This window comes from Carcharhinus amblyrhynchos, chromosome 6 (assembly GCF_965287045.1).
Source record: "Carcharhinus amblyrhynchos chromosome 6, sCarAmb.v2.hapA, whole genome shotgun sequence".
In the NCBI taxonomy this organism is placed as follows: Eukaryota; Metazoa; Chordata; class Chondrichthyes; order Carcharhiniformes; family Carcharhinidae; genus Carcharhinus; species Carcharhinus amblyrhynchos.
The window spans coordinates 52,172,758-52,198,290 of NC_137329.1; the positions used below are offsets into that span (position 1 = coordinate 52,172,758).

General features: G+C 43.0%; 1 protein-coding gene across 2 annotated transcripts in view; it reads left to right on the plus strand.

Annotated features, from left to right (window-relative positions):
* LOC145343922 (EF-hand calcium-binding domain-containing protein 4B-like) overlaps positions 1-25,533 on the plus strand; it is a 163,623-nt gene that overhangs the window by 108,155 nt on the left and 29,935 nt on the right. For both annotated transcript variants that reach the window (XM_080190456.1, XM_080190455.1), the window contains 3 exons: positions 5,598-5,785; positions 10,117-10,188; positions 11,514-11,568. In XM_080190456.1, the coding sequence (XP_080046582.1) occupies positions 5,598-5,785; positions 10,117-10,188; positions 11,514-11,568 (315 nt within the window). The remainder of the gene's footprint in view (positions 1-5,597; positions 5,786-10,116; positions 10,189-11,513; positions 11,569-25,533) is intronic.

Consider the following 25,533-nt stretch of genomic DNA (forward strand, 5'->3'; position numbering starts at 1 on the left):
TTGGGCGATGCTCAATACCACTGCTACCAGTCAGTGAGCTAAGCCTAAAGGCCTGTAGGTGTAAGTCCTAGTTGATATATCTAATGTTTCTGTGTGATGGAGGGAGGGTGCAGCAGCAATGGAGCATCAATTGTTTGAGGCCGGATTTGGAAAATAACATTGTGCTGAGGTAAATATAGTAAATCTTAACTATTCTTGAAAAGCGATATTCCTCTGTGAAATGGGCTTTTACTCTTCTGTGGCAGCAAATATTTCAATCTTTCCTTTCCTCTTTTGGAGATGGTTGGATACTCCTTTCCTTAACCTCTTAACAGATTTGGACAGTTGTTAAATATGAATAAGGCCCCTCACCTGTACTTGAAACAAGTGCTACCTGCAAAATGTAAGGTAAAATGTGCATGCAGCAGCAAGAGAAATTCAAACCAAATTGTTTTAACAAAGATATGATTTAACAACTGTTTTCTTGGAGTTAAGAAAATAGGGTGGAAGGGAAAGGCTTTTTCAAAATTAATTTTTATGGATGTCACTGGCTGGGCCGGGATTTATTGCTCATCTCTAACTGCCCTCCGTTTCAGAGGACATTTGAGAGTCAACCACATCGCCGTGGGTTTGGAGTCACATGTAGGCCAGACTAGGTAAAGAGAGCAGATTTCCTTCTTGAAAGGACATTAGTGAACCAGATGGGTTTTTCTGACAATTGACAATGGTTTCATGGTCATCATTAGATTGTTAATTCCAGATTTTCTATATTGAAGTCAAATTTCACCACCTGCTGTGGTGGGATTTGAACCCAGGTCCCCAGAGCATTACCCTGGGTCTCTGGATTGCTAGTCCAGTGATAATTTCACTGTGCCCCTGCCTCTTCCTCGGTGGGATGCTTTTTCGGAGAGATGGTGCAGGCTCGATAGGCTGAATGGCCTCTTTCTGTCCTGTATGAATTCCTTCAGCTTAAACATCTTAAATCACTGTAAACCCGCTACCAAGCATACAGAAAAGCACGTTAGCCCTCTGTCCAAAACTTAGCGTGCTTACATGTAATAAATTGTGAAGGTGGCTTCATGCCTTCCAGGATTTCCAATAAACCATCTATCTTGCTGTGTTTTAGTTTATGGTTCTCTTTCTGCTGAATGCAACATGTTTTACAGCTGTGCCTTTGTTTCAGATGGTTGAAGTGAGAGGCCTCATTCATACATGTTTTATGCCACAGTGCTTCTTCTCATTTATTGGTCCCTAAACCATCCAAGGATGTAAACAATCCTCTGATTCATGTGCTCATGCCAACCCTGCTGTGATAAAAGCCTGTGTTTCCAGCACTTTCCTTATCAGTGGTTCCAAGTAGGGCTTTTTGAGAACTTGATTCAAACAAATCCCTTCCACATTATAGGCTCCCTCTCTTTAAAAATGAAAGCAATGTAAAAATATCTCAATATTTTTACAGAAACCTGCCCTTCCACCTCTGCAATGGGCGTGCCACTGCTAGTATCTCCTAGGCTGTCATTATTCACAGTAATTTATGTGGAGACATCAGTAACGTAATAATTTAAAATGGAATGTTTGCTGTTATATACTTGGAGTGGAAAAGCAAATTGCACGGAGGGTGTGGAAAGTCTGCAGAGGGATTTGGATAGGCTGAGCGAGTGGGCGAGGACCTGGCAGGTGGAGTATAATGTTAGCAAGTGTGAGGCTATCCACTTTGGAAGAAATAATAGTAGGAGGGATTACTATTTAAAGGGCGGAAAGCTGCAGCATGCTACAGTGCAGAGGGACCTGGGGGTCCTTGTGTGTGAGTCACAAAAACCCAGTCTGCAGGTGTAGCAGGTGATCAAGAAGGCGAATGGAATGCTGGCCTTTATAGCGAGGGGGATAGAATATAAAAGCAAGGAGGTCTTGCTGCAACTGTACAGGGCACTGGTGAGGCCGCAGGTGGAGTACGGTGTGTAGTTTTGGTCGCCGCACTTATGCAAGGATATTTTGGCCTTGGAGGGAGTGCAGAGGAGGTTCACTAGGCTGATAGTGGAGATGAGGGGGTTGGATTATGAAGAGAGACTAAATAGACTGGATCTGTACTCGTTAGAGTTTAGAAGGATGAGGGGGGGATCTTATAGAGATGTATAAGATAATGAAGGGATGGATAGGGTAGAGGTAGAGAGATTCTTCCCGCTTAGAAAGGATAGCAGGACTAGAGGGCACAGCTTCAAGATAAGTGGGGGGCAGTTTAGATCAGAGTTGAGGAGGAACTTCTTCACTCAAAGGGTGGTGAATCTCTGGAATTCTCTGCCCGTTGAAGTGGTGGAGGCTACCTCGCTAAATATATTTAAGTCACGGGTAGATAGGTTTTTGATAGACAAGGGAATTAAGGGTTATGGGGAGCAAGCGGGAAAGTGGAACTGATCCACTTCAGATCAGCCATGATCTTATTGAATGGTGGGGCAGGCTCGAAGGGCTAGATGGCCTACTCCTGCTCCTATTTCTTATGTTCTTATGGATGGTCCTCACCTATCAAACAAATAGACTGATATCTAGGACTGCCAAAGATGATGATGCAAACAAGTGAATAAAACCTTATGTTTGATACATAGTGAATAAAAAGCATTCCTTTATGGAAGTAACACACCTCAATCTAAATAAATACAAAAACTGGCAGCACGTTTACTTTCCAAGTTCATTGAGGTCTGAGGGAATGACCATTTGATTTTAAAATTATTCGAGCCCCCAGTGGTTCACTTTGTGAATACAGTTAATAATATCCTTCTACAGAATTCAAAAGTCTTGGGTTTAATAACTCTGCTCTATGTAGGAAATGTACTCCCTAAACCTTGCCACCTCTCTAATCCTCTCTCCTACTTTAAGTGTACTTCCTAAACCTTGCCACCTCTCTAATCCTCTCTTCTGCTTTAAGCGTACTCCGTAAACCTCTCCACTTCTCCAATTCTCTCTCCTGCTTTAAGTGTACTTCCTAAACTTCTCTCCACCTCTAATCCTCTCCTCTGCTTTAAGACAATTCTTAAAAACCTACCTCTTTGGTCTTTTGGTCATCTTTCCTGAATATCTCTTCTGGCTTGATGTCAAAATATTGTTTGTTTATCAATCCTATGAAGCATTTCAGGATGTTTTACGATACATAAATGCAAGTTGGTGTTGAATGAATTGATCTCAGTTAATGTGCTCTCAGGGAAGGGAGAGGGAGATCCACTCAGAGCTCCAATGAATTAAACAGAGTTAAGATTTTGACTCCAGTGTGACTTTTCTTAGGAACCTGCTGTATTTCCAGCACTTTCTCTTTTTTATTCCAGCAACCTCAATACTTTGCTTTTATTCCAATGAATGCAGTTCGGTTTAGACCGAGTTGGCTTGTAGTCTGTCGTGCCATCTTGAGGTCTAAAAGGATTTGCTATACCCAGTGTTTAGGCTCATATAGGGAAAACTGGTCATTTGTGAAAGACATCAGAGAGCAACTGACATCTCATATACCCTCCAACATCTTCCAGATATGAAGTAGTAAAGTTGTGGGGGAAGAAAGAATAATATCCCTATTAGCTGCATGAAGTTAGGAAGATATGATCCCTTAAATTACTAGTTTTAAGCCACAGAATCCCTATACTGCAGAAGGAGGCCAATCAGCCCATCAGGTCTGCACCATTCTCCAAAAGAGCATCTTACCCAGCCTACTCCCTTGTCCTATACTCATAGCCCCATGCATTTACCATGGCTAATCCACCTAACGTGCACATCTTTGGATTGTGGGAGGAAACCAGAGCACCTGGAGGAAACCCACACAGACATGGGGAGAATGTGCAAAATCCACACAGTCACCCAAGGCCAGAATTGAACCCAGGTCCCTGCGCTGTGAGGCAGCAGTGCTAAAACTTCCCAGTATGAGGGTACTGTGAAACAATCAGAAAAGATGCTGCAGACTGAAGAAGCAATTAGCTATGAAGCAGCCTCGTGTGAGACCAAAGGCGGGATGGAAAAATCCTTAACGGAAACAAATGCTTAGAAATCAAAAACTGAAGTGGTGCTTGGCAAATATTTAATTTGCAGCGAATCGCATCTAACTACTTCCTAATTTAAGTCTATCAAGTTGTTTACTTAGAAATTTCCTTGTATTTATAGGAGGGATAATAAAGCTGAACTGTTGAATGGTGTGACATTTGTGAGACAATGGAGATGTGCATTCATATTCCAAATGCACACTTCTCAATGTTCTTTGAAGGACACTCCTATTAGTCAAGTTTTAACATGAGGCAAGTTACTGACTGGCCTAAGTTGGACAGCTATTGAAAGTTGGCATTGGCTACTCCATGCCTATTCAATGTAATACAAGCAGCAAGCACACATTCTACTACCTGCTCATTGTAATAATAGTCGAGTGCAGCCAGCAATAATCATGCTATTCATTGGCTGCACACATCAGCAAAGGGCCCAATATTGCTACGTGCTAGCATTACTTAAAGCTACCCTGTAATACTTAAAGCTGGCCTGCACCTCTTAAAAGAAAGGTGCATTGCAACTTGTGACAGCAATGAAATCACATGTAACTGAACTGTAAAACAAACAGCAATCTGTGAGCATGGGAGAGCGCGTACGTCAAGGAAGTCATCGCAAAAGGTTTAACCCCCAGGACTTACTTACAGTGCTGCAAGCAGTCCAATGCTTTCCCATGAGATGGTCAACGTCAATGAATGCCACATCTTACCATTAGCCTACCACTCTTCAATTCAACACACTCCTCTAACTCACTTATCTATATCAATCATCACTCGTATGCAACATGCATAGCTTCAACATTTGATACTGTTTTCAAATCCTACAGCTTACACACACATGGTCAACCATGACAGTCACTTGACCAAATGTACTGCACAGCATTCACTGACACACTTCCCTCTCTTTAGCAGGGCCAAGTAGTGTTGAAGTGTCTTGATGAGTTGCTGCAATGCGCTTACATGGTGCACACTTCTGCCACTCTGCACTGATGATGGATGGAGTGAATCTTTAAGCTGGTTAATCGCTGATTTGTTCTGGTTGGTGTCGAGCTTCTCAAGTGTTGTTGGAGCTGCACTCATCCAGGCAAGTGGAGAGTATTCCATCACACTCTTGTCTTGTGTCTTGTAGATGGTGGGACAGGCTTTGTGTAACCATCCAAAACTCTGCTCCTTATAACTCACACCATGTCACATTCACCTGTCACCCTCTGCTTGCTGACCTGGTTAGGTTCACTGGCCATGCCAAATTTTCCCTCAGTTTTCCTGAATAGGCGCTGGAGTGTGGCAACTAGGGGACTTTCACAGTAACTTAATTGCAGTGTTAATGTAAGTCTACTTGTGACACTAATAAATGAAGTTTTAAAAAAAAGATGTGTGGGCTCCAATGGTCATAACTGATGCAGAGCTCAGCCACATGGGTCCAGAAGGGTCAGTGTTTGATTGCTGATCCCTCAGTAACTCTGTATAGATCAGCAAGGGAGAAATCAGCAGCAAATAAGGATCAAGAGAAGTAGGGTGGGGAAATGGGAGAGGAAAAGCCACTAAATAAAAAAATGGATGCTATGACATTGCATCAACGGACCTTGTCTGACTGGCTGGCTGTGTTTACAGTTGGAACAACAGCTTGAGGAGTTTAACTATGAACACACAGAAACTAGGATTCAGAATGAAAAGTTGAGGCAGATGAATGAAGACCTGCAGGAACAGCTGGATAGGACCAAGCAGGACTTGGAGACTACGCGATTCAACCTTCAGATTCTCCAGGATGAGGCACGGCATGATCATCAGCAGAAAGCCAGGTAGGCTGAGTCACTGTCGCTTTATTACTCATCTTCTATAGGCAAAATACAATCATGAATAACTTATAGTGGGATTCAGGCTAGCTCCTACACTTACCTCATATCTTGTACTTCTCCCTCAGCTCCTGTTTCAGTTGGTCATTCAGAGGCCAGCTAGGATTCCCCGGAGTCTTTGGGAATTCAATACTACTCCTCAGGATTTTGCCAGGACCAAACCTGGGGAGAAGAATTATAAAAACATTTAAAAACAAATACTTTCAACAATTTTGTTTATTAAGTACAAACTTTATTAGTGATGGGTGGGGGGGAATGGTTGTTTAATTGACGGTGAGGAATCATCCAATCAGCAAATTAAAATTTTGCTTTGCACATAATTGTTAACCACGGGAAGATGGGATAGCATGAGGATGGACATGTTGGATGATCCTTGTGGGAAACTTTGGGACAGGGCAGTTGGCTAGAGGGGATTATGTTATGAAACGTCTGGGAATACGTCCGGTCAGAGTTGATGGCCCAAGGGAGAGCTCTTGGAGATTATTGACAGGTCCTGTTTAGTACCCACTAGAATAGTCTATGGTTTGGGGTTAGATTTTAAGTAACTGCCTCATGGAAGAAAGAAACAAGCGCTTTGCTTTTCTCTATCTTCATCTACCCCTCCATCTACCCTTTATTTGGGCACTGCTGGCTTTCAAGTAGTATTCTCCTTTAAAGCTGTCTGGTCACAAAAATTATGTTTGAAAAACATAACAGAGTTGTAAAGTTGATTTCTGGGGATCATCTTAATATTTAAGGTGGATTATGAAACTATCTGAATGAAAAGCTCTTTGGCACAACTTAATGTGATAATGAGGCACTAAATATGTGGAAGTTCTTTTTTCAACCTAATCAACAGTACAACTGAAATGAGTGTTGTGCCAAATGTTGTGCTGCCATTTAGATGTCTCTTATTTATCACCATGCAGAGATTAAAATGTGAATTCATCTGGAACTCTCTATGACTTATTAGTGCCTTCTTCCATTGATCATTTAACCATCATTCTAATTTAGTTTATGTTTATATTAATCTTGACCAGTTGCAACAGTAATTATCATTTCCTCGAGAGTATTTGATCATCTGTTGCTCCGTTCTTAACCGCTATAATCTTCATATTCCGTTCGCTGATAATAGGCTTTACAACATTACCCATAGATGGATTAAATCCTTACAAAAGCCACATTTTCCTCATAACTCAAGATCTAAGTTCCAGATTTCTTTGGCCTGCAGTATGCAGCTTCATAAATTTAAATGCTGAGCTGTTCCTCACGGCATTGACTCTTTGAACAGCCAGGTTGCTGAATGCCTGGGGCATTCATGCAGAAAGCTATAAATGGTTGAAGAGAGTAGCAGAGGAGATGAAGTGGATCAAAGGATAGTAGCTGGAGAAAGCTAAGCAGCAGATTGTGGTAATGTTCCAGGACTGTGTCGATGAAAACTATTGCAGCAGGTTGCTGAATGTTTTGTTACAATTTTACCTAACTGTTCTTCGAGGCTAAGCAAAATTTTATTGCCCTAGCTGCCACATTCTGAAACACCACGATTGAGATTATACTAACACCTAATAATACACAGTTATAATTTTTCTCCCAAAATTGATATTCCAAAATTCACTCTGTCACCCTGTGAGAAACAGAGAACAACTCTACTGTTTAGAACCTTTGCCTAAATTTATCACTAGCTAAATTGAACAACCTTTATTAATCCACATTACTTATCCTGCATTTTAAATATTTGGCTGTAATTTTATTTCAACCTCCATCCCCCAAAGAATACAAGTTTGGAATAACAGAATTAGGTTTGAAATGCATTAAATGATTTAGTAATCTGTGTTCCATGTTGTTCATGTTTTGTACTCGATGCTGATGTACAAAAGAGTGAGCTGGAGCACTCTAAGGCTAATTGAATCTGTTTTATCGTATCAAGACTACCAAATGGTAATGAAAGGACTCCGAATAATAGTCCACATATTAAGGACAACATTAATGATCACATCACAAGCGCAGTTGTAATTAATTATATGTACAAAGCCTTGAGTTACAAACAGTACTGGTTGTCCTTTTTGGTCAAGAGGATTAAAAGGCTTCGTTTAATTTGCTTTTAGCATCTGTCCTTCAATCTAAAATATATTCAGCCTGTATACCGTGACATTAAATTGCCAACCCATCTATTATGTCTAAAATTGATGGGATATTAATTAACTGCCTTTAGTCCCATACCATCTAGAACACCCTTGTCAAAAAAACCAAATTAGCAGGAGATGATATTGGAAGGTAATTGTTGCACCAATGTTTAGTTATCTATATGTGAATACGGTTACGGACAAGAGAGATACAAGCAAATAGGCAAAACTTATTTCATCTTACCACATATCTCTAAGTAGAAGGTGTTTGAATTGCTTTTAAAGTATGTGGTGGTATGGTTTCCCAATCCCTTGGTTTGTGTCATCCAGTTCATGAATAATCTGCATCCAATTTGCATTATGGTTGTTGCAGAAGGCTGGCTTATTTCACAGCCAAAGAAAACCCGAGGAACAAGTATCCACGACACACAAACAGGCATGACTGCACACGCACACACGATTGAAAAATGAAGGTTTCCAATACACGAACCACAGAAGTGAATATTAGGTCACATGATTTCATGAGTCAGAGAAGTCAAATTCTACAGGATGCTTTCTTTGTGGCAGGGTTCATTTCCGATGCATTTCTGGTTAAATCCTTGAAATGTGTGGGCTCTCTATGCTTAGACCACTTGGCAGGCATTGATCAGAGACTTTTGAAATCAAGTAAGCTTTGTGGAATTCAGGGATGGTAACAGATTACTTAGTTTGCCATCTTGCTGGAGTTGTGTCCAGCTGATGTTGAAACAGCAGTCTCAAGAGACATGTAAGGATTTCAAAATGGTCTCGAGTCATGTGACCTTCTTTCTCCACAATAACTTTAAAAGGGATGATTATCTACTATCTGGAACTGGCTTTGTTTTCAACTGATAATGTTCCAGTCATTAGTTGTTGAAAGAGTTATCATCCATTTTGCGGGTCTGGAGTTGAGAAGCCATTGTCTCGGCAGAGCCACTGACTCCACTGGCAAGGTGAGCTTATCAGACGCAAATCACATTCCTTTGGTTCCCTTTTGAAATAGACCTCGACCGTCCTGGGTGTGATATAAGTTTGTTAGCCGCTTTGCAGGCATTGTAAATTTTGATTTGTGAGCCTCTTTTGCACTTTGGATTGTAAGCTGTTTTAAGATTTGTTAGGATATTTTGATTTTTATTTTTAACTGCATTCAAGAATTCGTTAGTATTCTTAGGGGAACTAATATAGTTTGTATTTGAACTTTGTCAAATTCAAAGTAATATTTCAATGTAATCTAAGCCATATATGTAATATATATTGAAACTGAAAAGAAATGAGTTATATTACTCATTAAACAGGCTGTAATCTCATCCTGCAAACCCCATGAATCCTTAACATGTTCTAGAACTCTTAATGATATAAGATTCTAAGTGAGGGATTCTTCAAGAAATTCAAGTTTATTATAAATATATGACGTATGTTTTTTCCTCAGATAATTTTGTTTACTTAGGGAATGTCTGGGAGGAAGACTGATTATCATATGACTCAATTGCCGTTAAACCTGGTGATTAATCTCATGATATTTCAGAATTTTTCTTAGTTAAGGAGTTTTTAATCTAACAGTCTCAAAGGGAGATATATCCTTACCAGGACAGAGGTGAGGAGGTAAAGATAACAGAATTCTCTTAACACTTTCTAGTTGTTGTTTCTCTCCCCGCAACTTGTGGCACAGAAGGTAGACTTTCATATGTTCCAATTGCAATGCCTTTCCTAGAAGAGGTTGCTAGCCTATCACCGGAGGCTTATGGCTTGAGGGGTGCCACTCTGCATCAAGTATAGCTGACCAGCACACTCTCCCACTTTTACCACCTGCTATTTGCGTGTGTGGAAGGATCTTGCAGGTTGATACACTGTTGACACACCTTCCTTGTCCATCACATCCTGGGGTGGGATTCGAACCAGGAGCTTCTAGATCAGATGCAGGAATGCTGTGCCACATGGCCTCCTTACAGTTCAGTTGAGGTTGGCTTTATTTCTATAGTGAGCAATGGACTGCCTGAAGGGAAATGGGAGAGCTGGGAATGCTTGCTGTGAAACTGTAACATAACTCCTTGTACTGTGAGCACAGATGTCTCTATTAGCCTCCATCAACCCCTCATTTGGCTAATCTGCTGCAGGAATAAAATCTTGAAACCATTAAACAAGCTTTTCTCTGAACAGGGATGTCCTGAATGTGTCAAAAAACATGCAAAAGGAAAGAGAAAGTCTACTGAAACAGCTGGAACTTCTCAGGTAATTATGGTCAGCGTCAAAGTGACAGTACAAATATCAAAAGTTGATTTTCTAAATAGTTAATTGCATAATGTTTCTCCACGTTGGTAATAACAAAGTGATGATTGCAATAGATATTACATTTGATAGGTTATTTTCTCACTAGTGTTCGGGTATTTTTCATCTTGTTTATTAAATTTAGTAAAATATTAATGCAAGTAATGGAGGAGTGGTGGTGGTGGTGGTGTAGAGTTGTCACTGGATTAATATTACAAAGACTCTCTGGGGACCTGGGTTCAAATCCCACCTCAGCAGATGGTGAAATTTGAATTCAATGAAAATCTAATGATGACCATGAAACCATTATTGATTGTCGTAAAAACACATCTGGTTCGCTGATGTCCTTTGGGGAAGGAAACATGTTATTCCTATCTGGGTCTGGCCAACATGTGACTCCAGAGCCACAGGAATGCGGTTGACTCTTCATGCCCTTTGAAAATGGCCTAGCACACCATTCCATTCAAGAACAATTAGGGATGGGTAATAAATGTTGGCCCAGCCAGCGATGCCCACGTAGACACTATGGACTGTTCATGCAGCTTTTCCTCTTCACCCTGGTTATAGCTTAACTGTGTCCTTCAAATGATGGATGGGTGTATCTTGTAGCATCAAGCTGCGCTTGTAAGTAGAATTTTACAGCCCCTCCCACTTGTGGAATTTTCCAGTACCCCTGAAGTCAAAGGATGTTTTGAATAGTTTGCTGCATTTTATGGCCCCACCCCCTCATGAGGGGTCTGTAAAGTTTGACCGTCCATATTCAGATGACCATCTATACCATGGCGGCCATTTAACTCAGTTTAAAGTTTTAAAGTTTCTTTATTAGTGTCACAAGTAGGCTTATATTAGAGATTATTATGAAAATTCCCTAGTCACCACACTCTGGCGACTGGGTACACAGGGAGAATTTCGCATGACCAACGCGCCTAACCAGCATGTACTTCGGACTGTGGGAGGAAACCCACGCAGACATGGGGAGAAAGTGCAGATTCCACACAGACAGTGACAAGCTGGGAATCGAACCTAGGTCCCTAGTGCTGTGAGGCAGTAGTGCTAACCACTGTGCCACAGCAGAGTAATGAAGCTTTTAAGCTAACACCAATGCAATGGGTGTGGATCTGAAAATTGAGATTTTATCCCCGCGTAGCTACTCAGCAGGGATAAACTATGAATACTTGTTAGTGTTCACGGTTAGTGGGATGAACTGCATGGAGTGAGTGAGACCAGTGTAGTTCAGGGCCGTGTCCATGACTGCTGACTGCAAATCAATCCTTTTTTCTTTCAATCAGGGAGATGAACAAGAAACTCCGAGATGAAAGAGATGCCTATGAAGCCAAGAAGCTGGTTAGTCTCAAAAATCGAGTTGTAGCGCAGAGACGTGACAAATGCTGCTGCTGCTGCTGTTGTTGCTGCTGCTGTCCTCCCGGGTGTCCACGCTATGTTCCCTGGGGCCAGTCTAAACCAAACTCCACACCTTTCCAGCTGAATCATTGTGTGGGTAGAAAACAGCAGGACTGATTAATACCAACTGGTTTAGTTTATTTGGTTATTTACAGAGCTAGACACAATAAGCAGATTCAACCTGCTTTAACCCAAAGGAGGACAGATGTGTCAGATCAGCTTTAGGACAGCTTCATTTTGACAAATGTAAACACGTTACTTGTACTTACGGATAGAGTGCCCTCAGTCACAAGGAGGGATCGTTATCAGTATCAATGCACAACGAGGAGCAGAACATCTTGAACTGACATTTTTGGTCAGCACAGATTTCTTTCTGGTTTGTCGAGCCTGTTTGTTTTGTACACTAACTTTAAGGGGTGCTATCTCCTTAAGGATGCACATATTTGTTTGGAAGAGGAATTGCAATTCTGTTAAGGCATTTGTTATGTGACGGTTTTACAATGTATGGCCGAGAGATTTTTATTATCTTCCACCACTGAAACATTTTACAGACATTAAGTGGGTTAATTTGCATAACAATCAAAGGCCATTTGAGTGAGAGTGTTGAAGATATACATTGATGTTTGTTTAAAGCATATTGACAGAGAGACACACCCCCGGTCATGTGTTTTGCAGTGGCAGGTGTGGCTCGCCATTTGTGGGATCTTCTGGAAAATTCGAGCCAGATTATATACCAGTGGAGCCTCTGCTGCTATTTGTTTTTGGATGATTTAGACACTTTAGATAACGCAACATCATGAGCTGTTTTGTTCCTCTTCAACTAGAGACCATTAAGATCCTATTTTTCACCAGTAAATTCTTGGATAACTTTTGGAGGATTCCAGTTCAAATTGATTTTCCCATAAGCTTTGGAAGTTTCCCTCCATCCTTCATTTCCTTGGTTTTGCTAATGTTTCCCTATTGTTCTCTATCCAGAATGTAGGTTTGGAGGTACATGCACAGCACATCTTTGCTGTCCAATGCGCTTTGCACACTACGGGCCCGACTTTGCCAAACATTTGTGCCCATTTTTGGGCACAAAATCATGGTAAATTCGGGCGTTGGGCCTTTAACACGATTTGCACCCGAAGCCTGATTTGGGCGCAGATCTGGTCCGCACCCGAAACAGGAAGTCCGACAATTTAAATACATTAGCGTGCATTTAAATCGACTTAATGAACAGCGCGCCCAACTCTACCACCAAATCCCACTTTACTGTCATCGGATCGGTTCCACATCTGCGCTGTAAGCAACCTGCAAAATAAAAACCCGAAGCCGATTCCTATTCGACAGGGGAACCTCCAAAATCCATTCTCCTCGACCATCCTTCGCAGACCCTCTGCTAACCATCCTGGTAGACCCCCATCCCCGATTGGACCCCCCTGGGAGGCAGGCCCCCCTTTGGCAGAGCACACTCCTAACCTACCTCGATCACTGGTCTCCCTTCACTATCCTTCCGACCTGCGGTCCTTTGAGAGTCTGCAGCACCGTTCTGTCCTTCCGCTGGCGTCCGCTGGAGGAGGGTGTTGGGGGGCTCAGATGGATCTCTGGTTGGGGGGTGGGGAGATGGACTTGGGAGAATCTTGCAAACTGAAAATAATGTAGCATTTTCTTTGTGCTGCCTAATTATCTATGGGAAAGGTAACTAAACTACAATGTCCTAGTGAGCAATTAGTGACCTGCACTTATGAGCCAGATGCTCAAATGTTCAGAGTCATGTGGTGAAACCCGACAGCCAAAAACTTGGGAAAATATTTCAAAATCTGCCTCTCCCCCCCCATCCATATTTTGAAATATTTTCCCAAGTTTTTGACTGTTGGGTTTTTAGTTCCTGCAATTATAATTTTGACATTATCTTCCAAAAGGGATTCCTCTAATTCTGTGCAATGCTCAGATGAAACAAGATGAAAGAAAGGATCCAAGGCTGCTCCAGAGGCAGATTAGCTGCACCCAATGTTGCCCATACAAATTACATTCATAAGTAGGGGCACATCTGCCATGGAATGTGAGAGAAGAGTTGCCAATACAAACTTCTTTTCACTCTGGTTGATTTCCCAGATTTAGTAATCTCCTTGAATCTTATTTCCAGTCAAGTTCCACCACAGGGGACAATTCTTCCAAGTTACCACATGGCTCTGAACATTTGAGCACCTGGCTCATAGGTACAGGGACATCAACAATCCAGTTACAGATCACAAATGTATTATACAGGTCACTAATTGCTCACTAGGACGTTGTAATTTAATTACCTTTCCCATAGATAATTAGGCAGCACAAAGAAGATGCCACATTATTTTCAGTTTGCAAGAATCTCCTAAGTCCATCACCTCCCGCAACACCTGCTCTCTCTGCGGTTTTTCTCTTTCACGCCTGGGCGCGCTGTTTCAGATTTTTTTCTAACTGTGCATGCGCAGTTCAAAGCTCCGAGCATTCCAGCAGCACTAAGCCCCACCACAGTACAGATTGGATCAGAGCCAGCACGAAGCGTAAGGGGGACCTACACAGAGGATTCCGGGCTTATTTCCATATTACGCCCGGATCCGGCCCTTAGGCTCCGATTGGTGAAATCGGGCCCTATATGGGTGCATTTTGATCACCCTGATACAGTGTGCAACCATTCGGTATTTTATAGAATTGTCAAGTATTTTTAACATTTGTCTCAAGGGAATCTTTCTGGAGCACATTTCCATTTTGCACTGAAGTCTGGTGCTGCTGATAGGCAGAAAAGCTCTGGTCACAGGGATGACAATGTAAGAGTCACCTCTTGCCATTGCCTTTCAGCTCTTTGTTGTCAGGGCACAGGCACACAGGGCCAGGTGCTCCCACCATGAGGAGAAGGCGCAAGGAAGATATGTGGTGAATCTTTGGGTGGGGAGCGGCAGTGGTGATGTGAGCAACTCCAGCCAAGACTGGACTGGAGAGGGGACAGAGCAAGGTGAAAGCAAAAGCAACTGCTAATCAAGGGCAATGCCTCCAAACCTTTCTCTCCACCTAAGATTCTTCAGAGGCAGAAAAGGTTTCACTTTTTGAAGTGACAGCTATATACCATACAGAAAAACATGGTGACTCATATCGCACAATGGACTGTTCCTTCAAACTAGGACCCCAGCTCTATTTGCTCCCTTGTTAAAATATCATATTACATGGATGGGCAAAAGTAGAGCAAATTGTCACAAAATTGCTTTGCAAGTTGAACATATCAGATTTGGTAGCTGAACTGATGGGTTCTGGTTTTACCACCATGCCCTTTGTTTCAATCCTGTTTTGGGATCAGCTATGGCATGATTTCTATGTATCATACAAATTGGCCTATCAATATAAATTATGCATACGTATAAAAGTAACTCAATTTGGTTCACATTGTTTTTCACTTAACATTCAATGCCCAATGGGTGGCACAGGGGGTGGCACTGCTGCCTCACAGCACCAGGGACCCGGGTATGATTCCCGGCTAGGGTCACTGTCTGTGTGGAGCTTGCATATCCTCCCCATGTCTGCATGGGTTTCCTCTGGGTTCTCCGATTTCTCCCACAGTCCAAAGATGTGCAGGTTAGGTTGATTGGCCATGCTAAATTGACCCTAGTGTCAGGGGATTAGCAGAGTAAATATATGGGTTTGTGGAAATAGGCCCTAGGTGGGATTGTGGTCAGTGTAGATTTGATGGGCCAAATGGCCTCCCTCTGCACTGTGGGGATTTTATGATTTAAGTTATTTTTATTCATTCATGGGATGTGAGTGTCACTGGCATTTCTTCCCCGTCCTTAGTCATCATCAGCCTGAAACGTTAACTCTGTTCCTGTCCACAGATGCTGCCTGACAAGCTGAATATTTGCAGCATCTTCTGTTTTTATTTCAGATTTCCAGCATCTGTAGTATTTTATTTTGTCGACATGAGGATTAAATCCTTTTCCCTAAGTTTAGGAAGAGAGTGATGGTGACTGTCAGAAACATGGCATCTAAATTGAGCTATTAACTATGGTTGTCATTTGCTTTTAAGTCCGTTAATTGTTCTCCAGACATTTTCAAGTATGATATAACTGTTTTACCCAATCAACCTGTTATTCGAAGAGAGGGCTTAATTGTTTTCTATTTATTCTTTAGAAGTAAAGCTGAGAAGGTCCAGGTGATGGTTAAGTGATGTTAATGATCTCCATTCATAATTTGCCACCAGATTTTAGCTCAAATCTATCTCAAGATCATTCGGTCTGACATGTTAACAACTGAAATTAGTGGGACGCTGCCAAGTACAGTCTTCCATTGGGAGAAGAGTGGACACTGGCAATAAATTGCTTTGTTGAAAGAAATTGTTTGCTGTTTCCCACTTTTCCTGTGTAAAGCAGAGCTTTTCAGAGTATTTTTATGTACTATCCCATAACCACAGCTTCAGGCTATGTAGAAGGGATATTTCATGGCTGGATGGGTACAGTTCATATTGGGTCATTAACCTGTTATGTTTATTACATGACAAATATATCACTGCTGTATGCCCAGTCATGTATATTTTAAGGTCCTCGCAGATGAGGAAGATTGATTGACATGAAGGATAATCCTTTAGAGGAAGATAGAAAAATAAAAACCAAATCTCATAACGATGTGCCTCACAGATAGTCTTCGCTAGAAGATAGCTAACTATATTCAACAGTCTTGATTGTATCAACTTTATTCCCTTGCACTTTGGAGTTTTCAAAAAGCATTGCAAGAACAATTGTTTTTAACATTTTCTTTTAATCTCCCTAACGGTTTCCAGAAGGCAAGATTTTTGGTAATTGTGGATAGAGGACAGTTTGGGAAGATCATAGTCTGGCTTCAAGTGTATTATTATATTCTACGTCAGTCCCTCTCTTTTAAGATGCATGAGAAAGGATATATCCAGAGCTGTAGCTAGGTTCAGTATTGATGAATTTGCCAATGTGTCATATAGCTCAAAATTTAGTGGGACACCAAATTGCAATATCTGAAAATAATACTCCTTCCAACTCTTCGCTCTCCGTGAAAGTGGCCGATGTACAAATGTCCCAGGACGGCTTCACTTTTTATGCATTTCTAGGAATTGGTTCACAGTTGATTTTAATAAAAAGGTACTGGCAAACAAATATCGATTAAAATCTGAAACAAAAGCAGAAAATGCTGGAAAATCTCAGCAGGTCTGACAGCATCTGGGGAGAGAGAACACCTGTGGCGGGGTAATGTTTCGAGCCTGGTTGGAGGGTAACCCAGACTCTCAACTTTACCTGTGTTCTCTCTCCCCAGATGCTGTCAGACCTGCTGAGATTTTTCAGCATTTTTTGTTTCAGATTCCAGCATCTGCAGTATTTCACTTTTATTTTGATTAAAATCTGCCCTTAATCATTGTAAGGGTGGGAAGGAAGGTAAGAATCCATTACTCACTGAATTGAAGCAAGGCTTGTTTTAACTTCCCAGCTCTAGAAAGTACATTACAAGAAATCCCTGGGGGAAAAGAAAATCTAATTTTCTGCAGGCAATAATTCCTTATGTTACTTTATTGCCATCTGTAGTTATTACAGATTTTTCAACTGAAGTGACTGGATTTGAAAGATACTCAGCCTCTATTTGTGAAGACTTCAGCAAGGAATTCATTTGATAATGCACATTAAGAACATAAGAACATAAGAACATAAGAACATAAGAAATAGGAGCAGGAGTAGGCCATCTGGCCCTTCGAGCCTGCCCCGCCATTCAATAAGATCATGGCTGATCTGTCGTGGCTCAGTTCCACTTTCCCGCCCTCTCCCCATAACCCTTAATCCCCTCTCTTATCAAAAACCCATCAACCCGCTTCTTAAAAATATTTAGCGAGGCAGCCTCCACCACTTCAACGGGCAGAGAATTCCAGAGATTCACCACCCTTTGAGTGAAGAAGTTCCTCCTCAACTCCGTTCTGAACCGCCCCCCCTTTATCTTGAGGCTGTGCCCCCTAGTCCTACTGTCTTTTTTGAGCGGGAAGAGTCTTTCCACCTCTATCCTATCCATCCCATTCATCATCTTATACGTCTCAATGAGATCTCCCCTCATTCTTCTAAACTCTAACGAGTACAAGCCTAGTTTATTCAGCCTCTCCTCATAGCTCAACCCCCTCAACTCCGGTATCAGCCTAGTAAACCTCCTCTGCACTCCCTCCAAGGCCAAAATATCCTTGCGCAGGTGCGGCGCCCAAAACTGCACACAGTACTCCAGCTGCGGCCTCACCAATGCCCTATACAGCTGCAGCAAGACCTCCCTACTTTTATATTCAATCCCCCTCGCAATGAAGGCCAGCATCCCATTCGCCTTCCTGACCACCTGCTGCACCTGCAGGCTGGGTTTTTGCGACTCATGCACAAGGACATTACAGGAGGGAAGAATATCATCTCATCACTCTGTCTCTTTAAGAAATTTGGATGCATATCCTACCATTCTGAATTGGTGATTTCCCTCAACTCTTTCTGTTCTGTGTTCAAAACCTTATTCTGAATCGCGGCTTTGATTCACTGACTGTTTCCGACAGCAGTCTCAGTCGCTGGCTGTCCGGGGTGAAATTGTTAACTATTTTAACTTTTGCCTCTTTTTTTCTCAGCACATCAAATGTGGTCATTTACATTCCTGATAGGGTTTTTCTCAAAAATTCAGCATTCATTGTTGAATATTTGTCAACGATTGGGCTGGTATATTATCTTCTGGTGCAAGTGTCCTTGTATAAACTGCTTCTTTATAGCTACTTGAGGGTAGAACTGTGCGGCAGCTGCTTACCTACATTATTTTTGACCTAAGAATCCATGATAACTGCAGAGGCAAAAAGGCAAGTTATATGCAAACGTAATGGGCAGAATTTAATGTGAAGAAAATGGGCACATGCCCAAACCAAACTCCAGTGAAATTATGTGATAAGACAAGTGTTCCGACATCATTATGCATGTGAGTGATATTACTGTCTCTGGGTATGCATGGGAGTGAGAAAGGTGCCACTGACTCTTAAAGGATCAATTAAGGCTGTTCATTTCCCAATTGAAAACAGTTTTACATTGCTGTGCATTTTTGTGGCCAACATGTTTTCCTTGATTTCTCATCCAAGGGTGGGTTAAAAGACCCTCAGTGCAAAGACTCCATGGACGGAATTTTCCTGTCCCACCCGCCAAGGGAATTGTAGCAGGCAAGACACGGACCATACAAAGGTCCATTGACTGCAAGCGAGATTTTCCGATCTTTGGCCAAGTGTGGCTGGAAAATCCAGTGCTGTGTCTTCAGGTTAGAGTTTTCTGCTGTGAAACCTGTGTGACTTGAGGAGTTTCTCTGTCATTTTTGGTGCATTCCATGTGTGACGGGCTTTCTTTTGGAATACTTTTTCTTGCCCTCTTTGTCTGAAGATTTCACCTGAATTATGTGCATGAGATAGAGCCTCATGCATTTCTGATCATGGAGATTGTATACCCAGCTATTGCAATCTCATCTAAGAAAGAAGAGAGGGCTGAGAGAGAGAGGAGGCAGGCAGTATCCCAGGGAGCAATCAGCGAGAGGAGAGACACGGGCAAAGAGAGTGCGGGGCCCATAGGCAGGGTGAGGCAGAAGGGTCTGCAGGAGATGCCACTACGCTGCAGCCAGCGTCTACAGGAAGTGCTCTGACTACCTCAACATGTCTGAGGTTCAGTGCCGAATGAGGCTCTGCCCCTCTAGAGATATTATCACCACGATATAAGAACATAAGAACATAAGAAATAGGAGCAGGAGTAGGCCATCTAGCCCTTCGAGCCTGCCCCGCCATTCAATAAGATCATGGCTGATCTGTCGTGGCTCAGTTCCACATTCCCGCCCTCTCCCCATAACCCTTAATCCCCTCTCTTATCAAAAACCCATCAACCCGCGTCTGCCAGATGATTAAACCAAAAGTGGCCTTCCAACTGCATGGGTGGTCATGCCATGCCAGTGGCTGAGAGGGCCACAGTGGCCCTCAACTTCTATGCCCACTGGTTCTTTCCAAGGCTCAGTGGCAGATCTGTGTAGTGAATCCATAGTGAAGTTGTGTCAAGTCTGTTACTGACGTTCTGTTATGGCAGGTGATGACATTCATCCATTCCTGACAGGACAGCCAGGCTGAGAGAACCAAAGGCTTTGTAGCAACGTTCCCCGTATTCAGTGTGCCACTGACTGTCCTCACATGGTCATCAAGGCACCTGCAGGTGAGCCAGGAAACTTTGTGAACCAGAATTGAACATTCAGTGAACATTCAGGTTATCTGCAACCACAAGACAGAGATGTTGCAAGCCTGTACCCATTACGCTGGTAGCTCACTTCATGCTTACCTTCTGTGACACGCACAAGTGTCAAGGCTGTTCATCGCTTCTTCTTGTTTGGATGGATGGCTCCTGGGTGACCAGGGCTATTCCTTGAAATGGGTGGCTCATGAATCCACTCTGGCACCCAAGGACAGAGGTGGACGAAAGATACAACAGGTATCATGCCTCCACTAGGGCAGTGGTAGAGAGGACCATTTGTCTGCTGAACATGCAGTTCAGATGCCTGGACTGATCAAGCAAAGCATTACAGTATCCTGCAGAGCACGTGGCGCTTATAGTCATTGCCTGCTGTGCTTTGCACAATTTGGCTCTGTCAAGGGGAACCCTCTGGAGTCTGAGGATCACAAGGCAACTGCAGAGGATGAATCTACTAATGGGATTGATGAGGAGCCGAGGAGGAACAAGGTGAAGACATGGAAGCAAGTTCGGAAACTTCAGAGAGGCAGGGATGTCAGGACGGTCTTGATGATGGGTACCTTGCTTCCAGCTCATGTCAAGGACGCTGTCTCCATACAGGACATTGTGATGCACAAACTCAAGATCTCCAATTCCAACTGCAGTCTCTGCAATTAAAGCCCCTTCCACCCACCCACACCTACAAGAACCATCATGCATACTCAAGCCAGTACAGCAAGATCAATGTTTATGTAATATTCAAAGAAACAAAAATAAACTTGTAATTTTTTGGTGTTTTACCATCAGGAGAGTTTAGAAATATGGACTGAAATAAAGTCATTAGTGATTAGCCTTGATTATGCTCAAGTTGTCTTAAACTGATTTTCTACATTGGCAGCCATCCTCTGGCCAGTGGAACCTGATCCTGGGGAGGAGCATCCAGGCCCATGGCTGGGCCCTCGATCATCAGATGTGACTGTTACCAGAAGAAGGCGCAGAAGATCTGCTGCCCTCCTCCAGAGCACCCTGAGAAGTGTCCTCAGAGGCAGCATTCAGCTTGTCCGCCTGCATGAGATATATTTGGATCTCCCTGCTGACCATTGACGGATGGCACCTAGCAGGCAGACTTGTTGCTTCAACCATCTCGCACACTGGCAGTGACCTCCTAAGATCATTGCCTGTGTGAGAGCCTGCAGGTTCGAACTCCACCTCCGGAAGCCTGATGGGGCTGCCTCTCCATGAGAGTCGCCCCACTCTCAATGGAGCAGGCTGAGGTTAGTGTGAATGCATGGCTCACTCTCTTCATGACCAAGACCGTGGCATGCAGGCACGCTGAGATCTCCACCCAATCTACCCACAACATCCCACTGGACATCAAGTCTCTGCACCTGATGGACTACTCCAGAGGCTAATCATCTCCCTCACACCAGCATATTCCTGGGCTCCAGCTGGCACCCACTCCTCACTGTGCAACACCATGGGAGCCGATGAACTTTAAGCTCACTGATGTGCTGGTCTTTGCACTACTGCCTGGTTCAGAGGGAGAGTGTGACGTGGGTGCAGATGTGAGTGTGTCCTCTGGGATTAAAGGGAGATCCTCGGGGTCCCTGGAGCCTCTTGCGGATTTGTAGAAGGAAGAGAATGTGTCAATGTGCGTGCTAGACAGGCTAATGAGACAATGGAGCACGGCAATCATAGTGTCATCTTGATCAATGGCACTAGCGCTTTGACAGCTCCATTTCAGCTAAGTAGACCCAGCAATTTTTGCTCTTCCTTGTCTCACTGTGTATTGCATTCTTACCTTTCTCCGAGACCCCTGCCTGACTACATCTGATGAAACGAGCTCTGCAATGGCGTTCTAGTCCTCGGGTGTCCCTCTCATAGTGACCGAGTACAAGAAGATTGGCCTCCTCACCAACCATTCTGTGTGGTTCTGCTGCAGCAAGACTTGTCTGCTGAAAGGGAAGAAGAGATTTTATTATTAGTGCTCCCTCTTTCTGCAGCACCTTTCCAGTCTGGACCCAGTGCCCCTGAGAGCCAGGTTCTGGGCACACCTTTAATACATTCAGGACAAGTTGTCAGTCGCTCAGCCTTGGTTGATGCAGACTTCAGTGCAATTTGACACACACACTCTTACACCCCTGAGGGTGATGAGGATTGGCCACCCATACTGTTCTATGCCATCTCAGTGCTCACTCTTGCCGAATGCAGTAGATCGTTAAACCTTTTGAAGAAATGTATTCATGTTTGGCACATCACATCGTGACCACTGACCTGGGTGGCCACCTTTATCCATGACTTCTTTGTGATGAGCGGCAACTTCCTCTTCCACCCCTGGACACATGAATGTCACCTTCTTTGTGAGGATGTCCAGGCACTTGTCTGTGAAATGGGGGACAAAGTGCCTGCCGCACTTACCCTCTTGCCTTCTGTGCCCGTCGGGCGCTGAGGCAATTAGCGCTGCAGATATTTGTTCTTTGATCTTATGAAGAATGCTCCCGCAGTCTTCCCCACAACCCCTGGCAGTCTTCAGGGTGATGCTGCCAGAATTGTAGGCCCCCATTGACCTTGGCACCCAGCTCATCCTTGCCCCGACTCCTTTTCCGGCCTGCCCAATGGGTCTTGCATTCTGACTGGCCTTAATTGGCTACCTAGCGGGAAATTGCATTGACAACGCAGTCTTGTCCAGGAGCAGATCTACATCTGCTTTGGGCCCCATCGACTTTGTGCGACAAGTGTGTAATTCATGCCAATGACTTACTACCCACAAGACACCCATAGGAAATAAGATGATTTTTCTAGGAGTTTCAAAGATTAGGACATATTCATGTACTGTAGCTCCTAGAGCTGCTGTCCAGTTGCAACAGCTCCATTTTCAAGACCATGAACAATAGATTCTTTCATCCTTTATTCCCACCCTTACACCGAGGAAGGGAGTATTTTAGTCAATATTTGTTTGCCAATTCTTCTCATATTCAGACATTCAGCTGTGCAGCAGATCCTAACAGTACATAACCGATGAACTTGTCCCAGATGTTTACACAGCAGCCACTTTCTGAGACAGAGCTCCAGTGCCTAGCTAGTTACAATGTGGATGTTCTGAGAACTTTGAAGTGACTATACTCTTGCTTTTCTCAACTCCAGATAGATTTTATAGTAAAGTGCTCTGGAGGCCTAGGATACCTGCTGATAACCTTTTTATTAATCATGTTTGATGCGATGGGTGGAATTTTACGAGAAACAAATTTTAAGTGTCCAACTAGCATGAAAATGGGAGAGTTGCAGATCTTTTCTTTGGGTTTTTTTTAAACTCCCAATCTTGTGCAAATAGTGCATGAAAAAATGGGCTGGACTGTTTCTAGCAACTACAGGCAGCCAGCAGCAGGGGGAGCAATTGCAAATGTTGTGCAATTCCAACAGTAAAGGCCACAGAGAGAGAAAGAGCTGTCAGGCCTCTGCTGTTGCAGCCAGGCTGAATCAAATACCTCCCCCCCCCAACCCCTGCCACCCTCAACTGTGATCAGGGAAGCCCCACACTGCCTGAACATGTAGCCCCCAATGCCCTCCCCCACCCCCCTGCTGCATAGACCAGTCGCATACCCCCACACTGAAAGCAGCTGCAGAGTGGCAGCTGACCTCCCCCCAACCCCGATCACTGGTAGAGTGCACAGTGGGCCACCCTGCTCCTATCACTGCCTGATGGGGAGTGCCAAGGTGTCAGTCTGGCACTGCCCATGGGCACCCCCCCCTTTTTTGCCCAAAGGCAGCCCCTTGCCCTTGGCCTCCCTGAGCAGCCTCAATGCCCTTTGCTTCTACCGGCGAAGGGTAATGCGACTGTGCCCTGTTCATGAGGAGCAGGTGTTCTCCTCGCTTAAGAGACCCTCTCCCGGTGAGGCCACAAGTGAGCCCAGATGACTAAGCTCACTAAAGACATGTCAATCATCATTTAACTGAATAATTTATCTAGCTTCTCGCCGGAAATCTGCTTCTGGTAAGATCGCAAGATCAGGCGCAGTCCTGATTTCTCGGCTCTCGCATGATTTTACCGGCTTGCTGCACCCATTGATTTGCAGGGCAAGCCAGTAAAATCATGGCCGTTATGACTCTGGTGCACTATGTGGTGTCAACCCCCAGGCGGTTTGAGTTTCTCCCTTAGGACACTGTGTGATTTTTTTTTAAACTATCTTTTGCTTGCAATCCTGTTTTCCTATTCTCTTCACTCTCAGCATAAAGAACATCCTCTAATCTACCTCAGAAATCTTGTATATTTACAATTCAAAATTACATCTTTACCCTTCCCCGCCATAGCTAGAGAGCTGCTTCAACCACCACGAACAAAATAGGTACATTAACACGTTCCCAATGTCTACTGGTCTGACCAACACTCAGTCATGGTGAATTGATTGTGTGAAGTCAAATGCAATGAAAATCAAACTGTTTATTATATAATGCAAGCTAAAAGTTTATAAATTTCTAGACATAAATTATTTAAACTATACTAGGTTATCTTATTTTTTAATTGCATGAAATATTAAATCATTACGAAGATTGAAAGAACTGCATAACATGTATACATTTTGATGAAGGATTTATAAATGAATACCTCCATGTGTAAACCTATTTGAGGGAAGCACCCCCAATACGCTGGTTTTTTGATAATAAAAATTTTTGATGTTAACAAACCTTGCAATGTTTGTTTTAATTTGCCACACTTATAGCATGGGTTCCACGTGGTACTGTAAAATCTTGATCTATTTCCAATTGAATGTTCTTATCAACAATCACAACCTGCATTCATATAGCATCCTTAATGTTGTAAACATCCCAACTCGCGGGACAAGATTTGACACCAAGCCAGTTGAGATACTAAATTAGGGAAATGCTTTAAAAAGGTGCCTGCTCATTTCAAAGATCAAAGAGTTGATTCCTGACATGTTGACTAATTTGTAGATTGAAATCCATTTATGTCCGACTTTCTGAATTTGCCTTGTCTGTTTTCTTGGTCAGAGTTAATTGTACGCATTTCATGGCCAAATTTTCCAAACTGTGCTTTCAACAGGAAAGGTTTTCCACAGGCAATATAAAGTCAGAACTTTTGAGTCCAATTCCAACGCTGTACAAGTGGGTGGAATTTAAATGACTTCAAATCAGGCCCATTTTCTCTACTGTATAATGGATACTCAGGAAGATATTACAGGTTGGGATCTAACTGAGGATTCAGAAGTTCGTATACATTGGATATTGGACGGTCATGAGTGAGCTGCAAACAGGATTCTAATCAGATGTTATCAACAGCATGTTGATTCAAAATGGAGACTGTTTCCAGAGAATTGAAGGTCTAGAACTTGTGTTGGATGTGATCATTGATTCTAAGGAAAGAAAGCTAAATTTGGATGAGTTGCAAAATACTACTCTTGCCATCTTTAAGTGTTTCAAGTATTTAAAAGAAGCTGGTATCCTTCTTTGTACAAGAACTTGAGTCAACCTGATATGTTTACTCTGTTTGTCTCTCCACAGATGCTCCTTGATCTTTTTGATATTTCCAGCAGATGGAATATTTTACTGTTTCCCTGATTTTGAAATGGGCAAAACAAACCCAAAGTCTCCACCGTTGCAGTTCTTTTACAGCTGTTTATCAGCAAAAGGCTAATTTGCTATGCGTTTTTGTATTTTTGTTTTGCAGGTT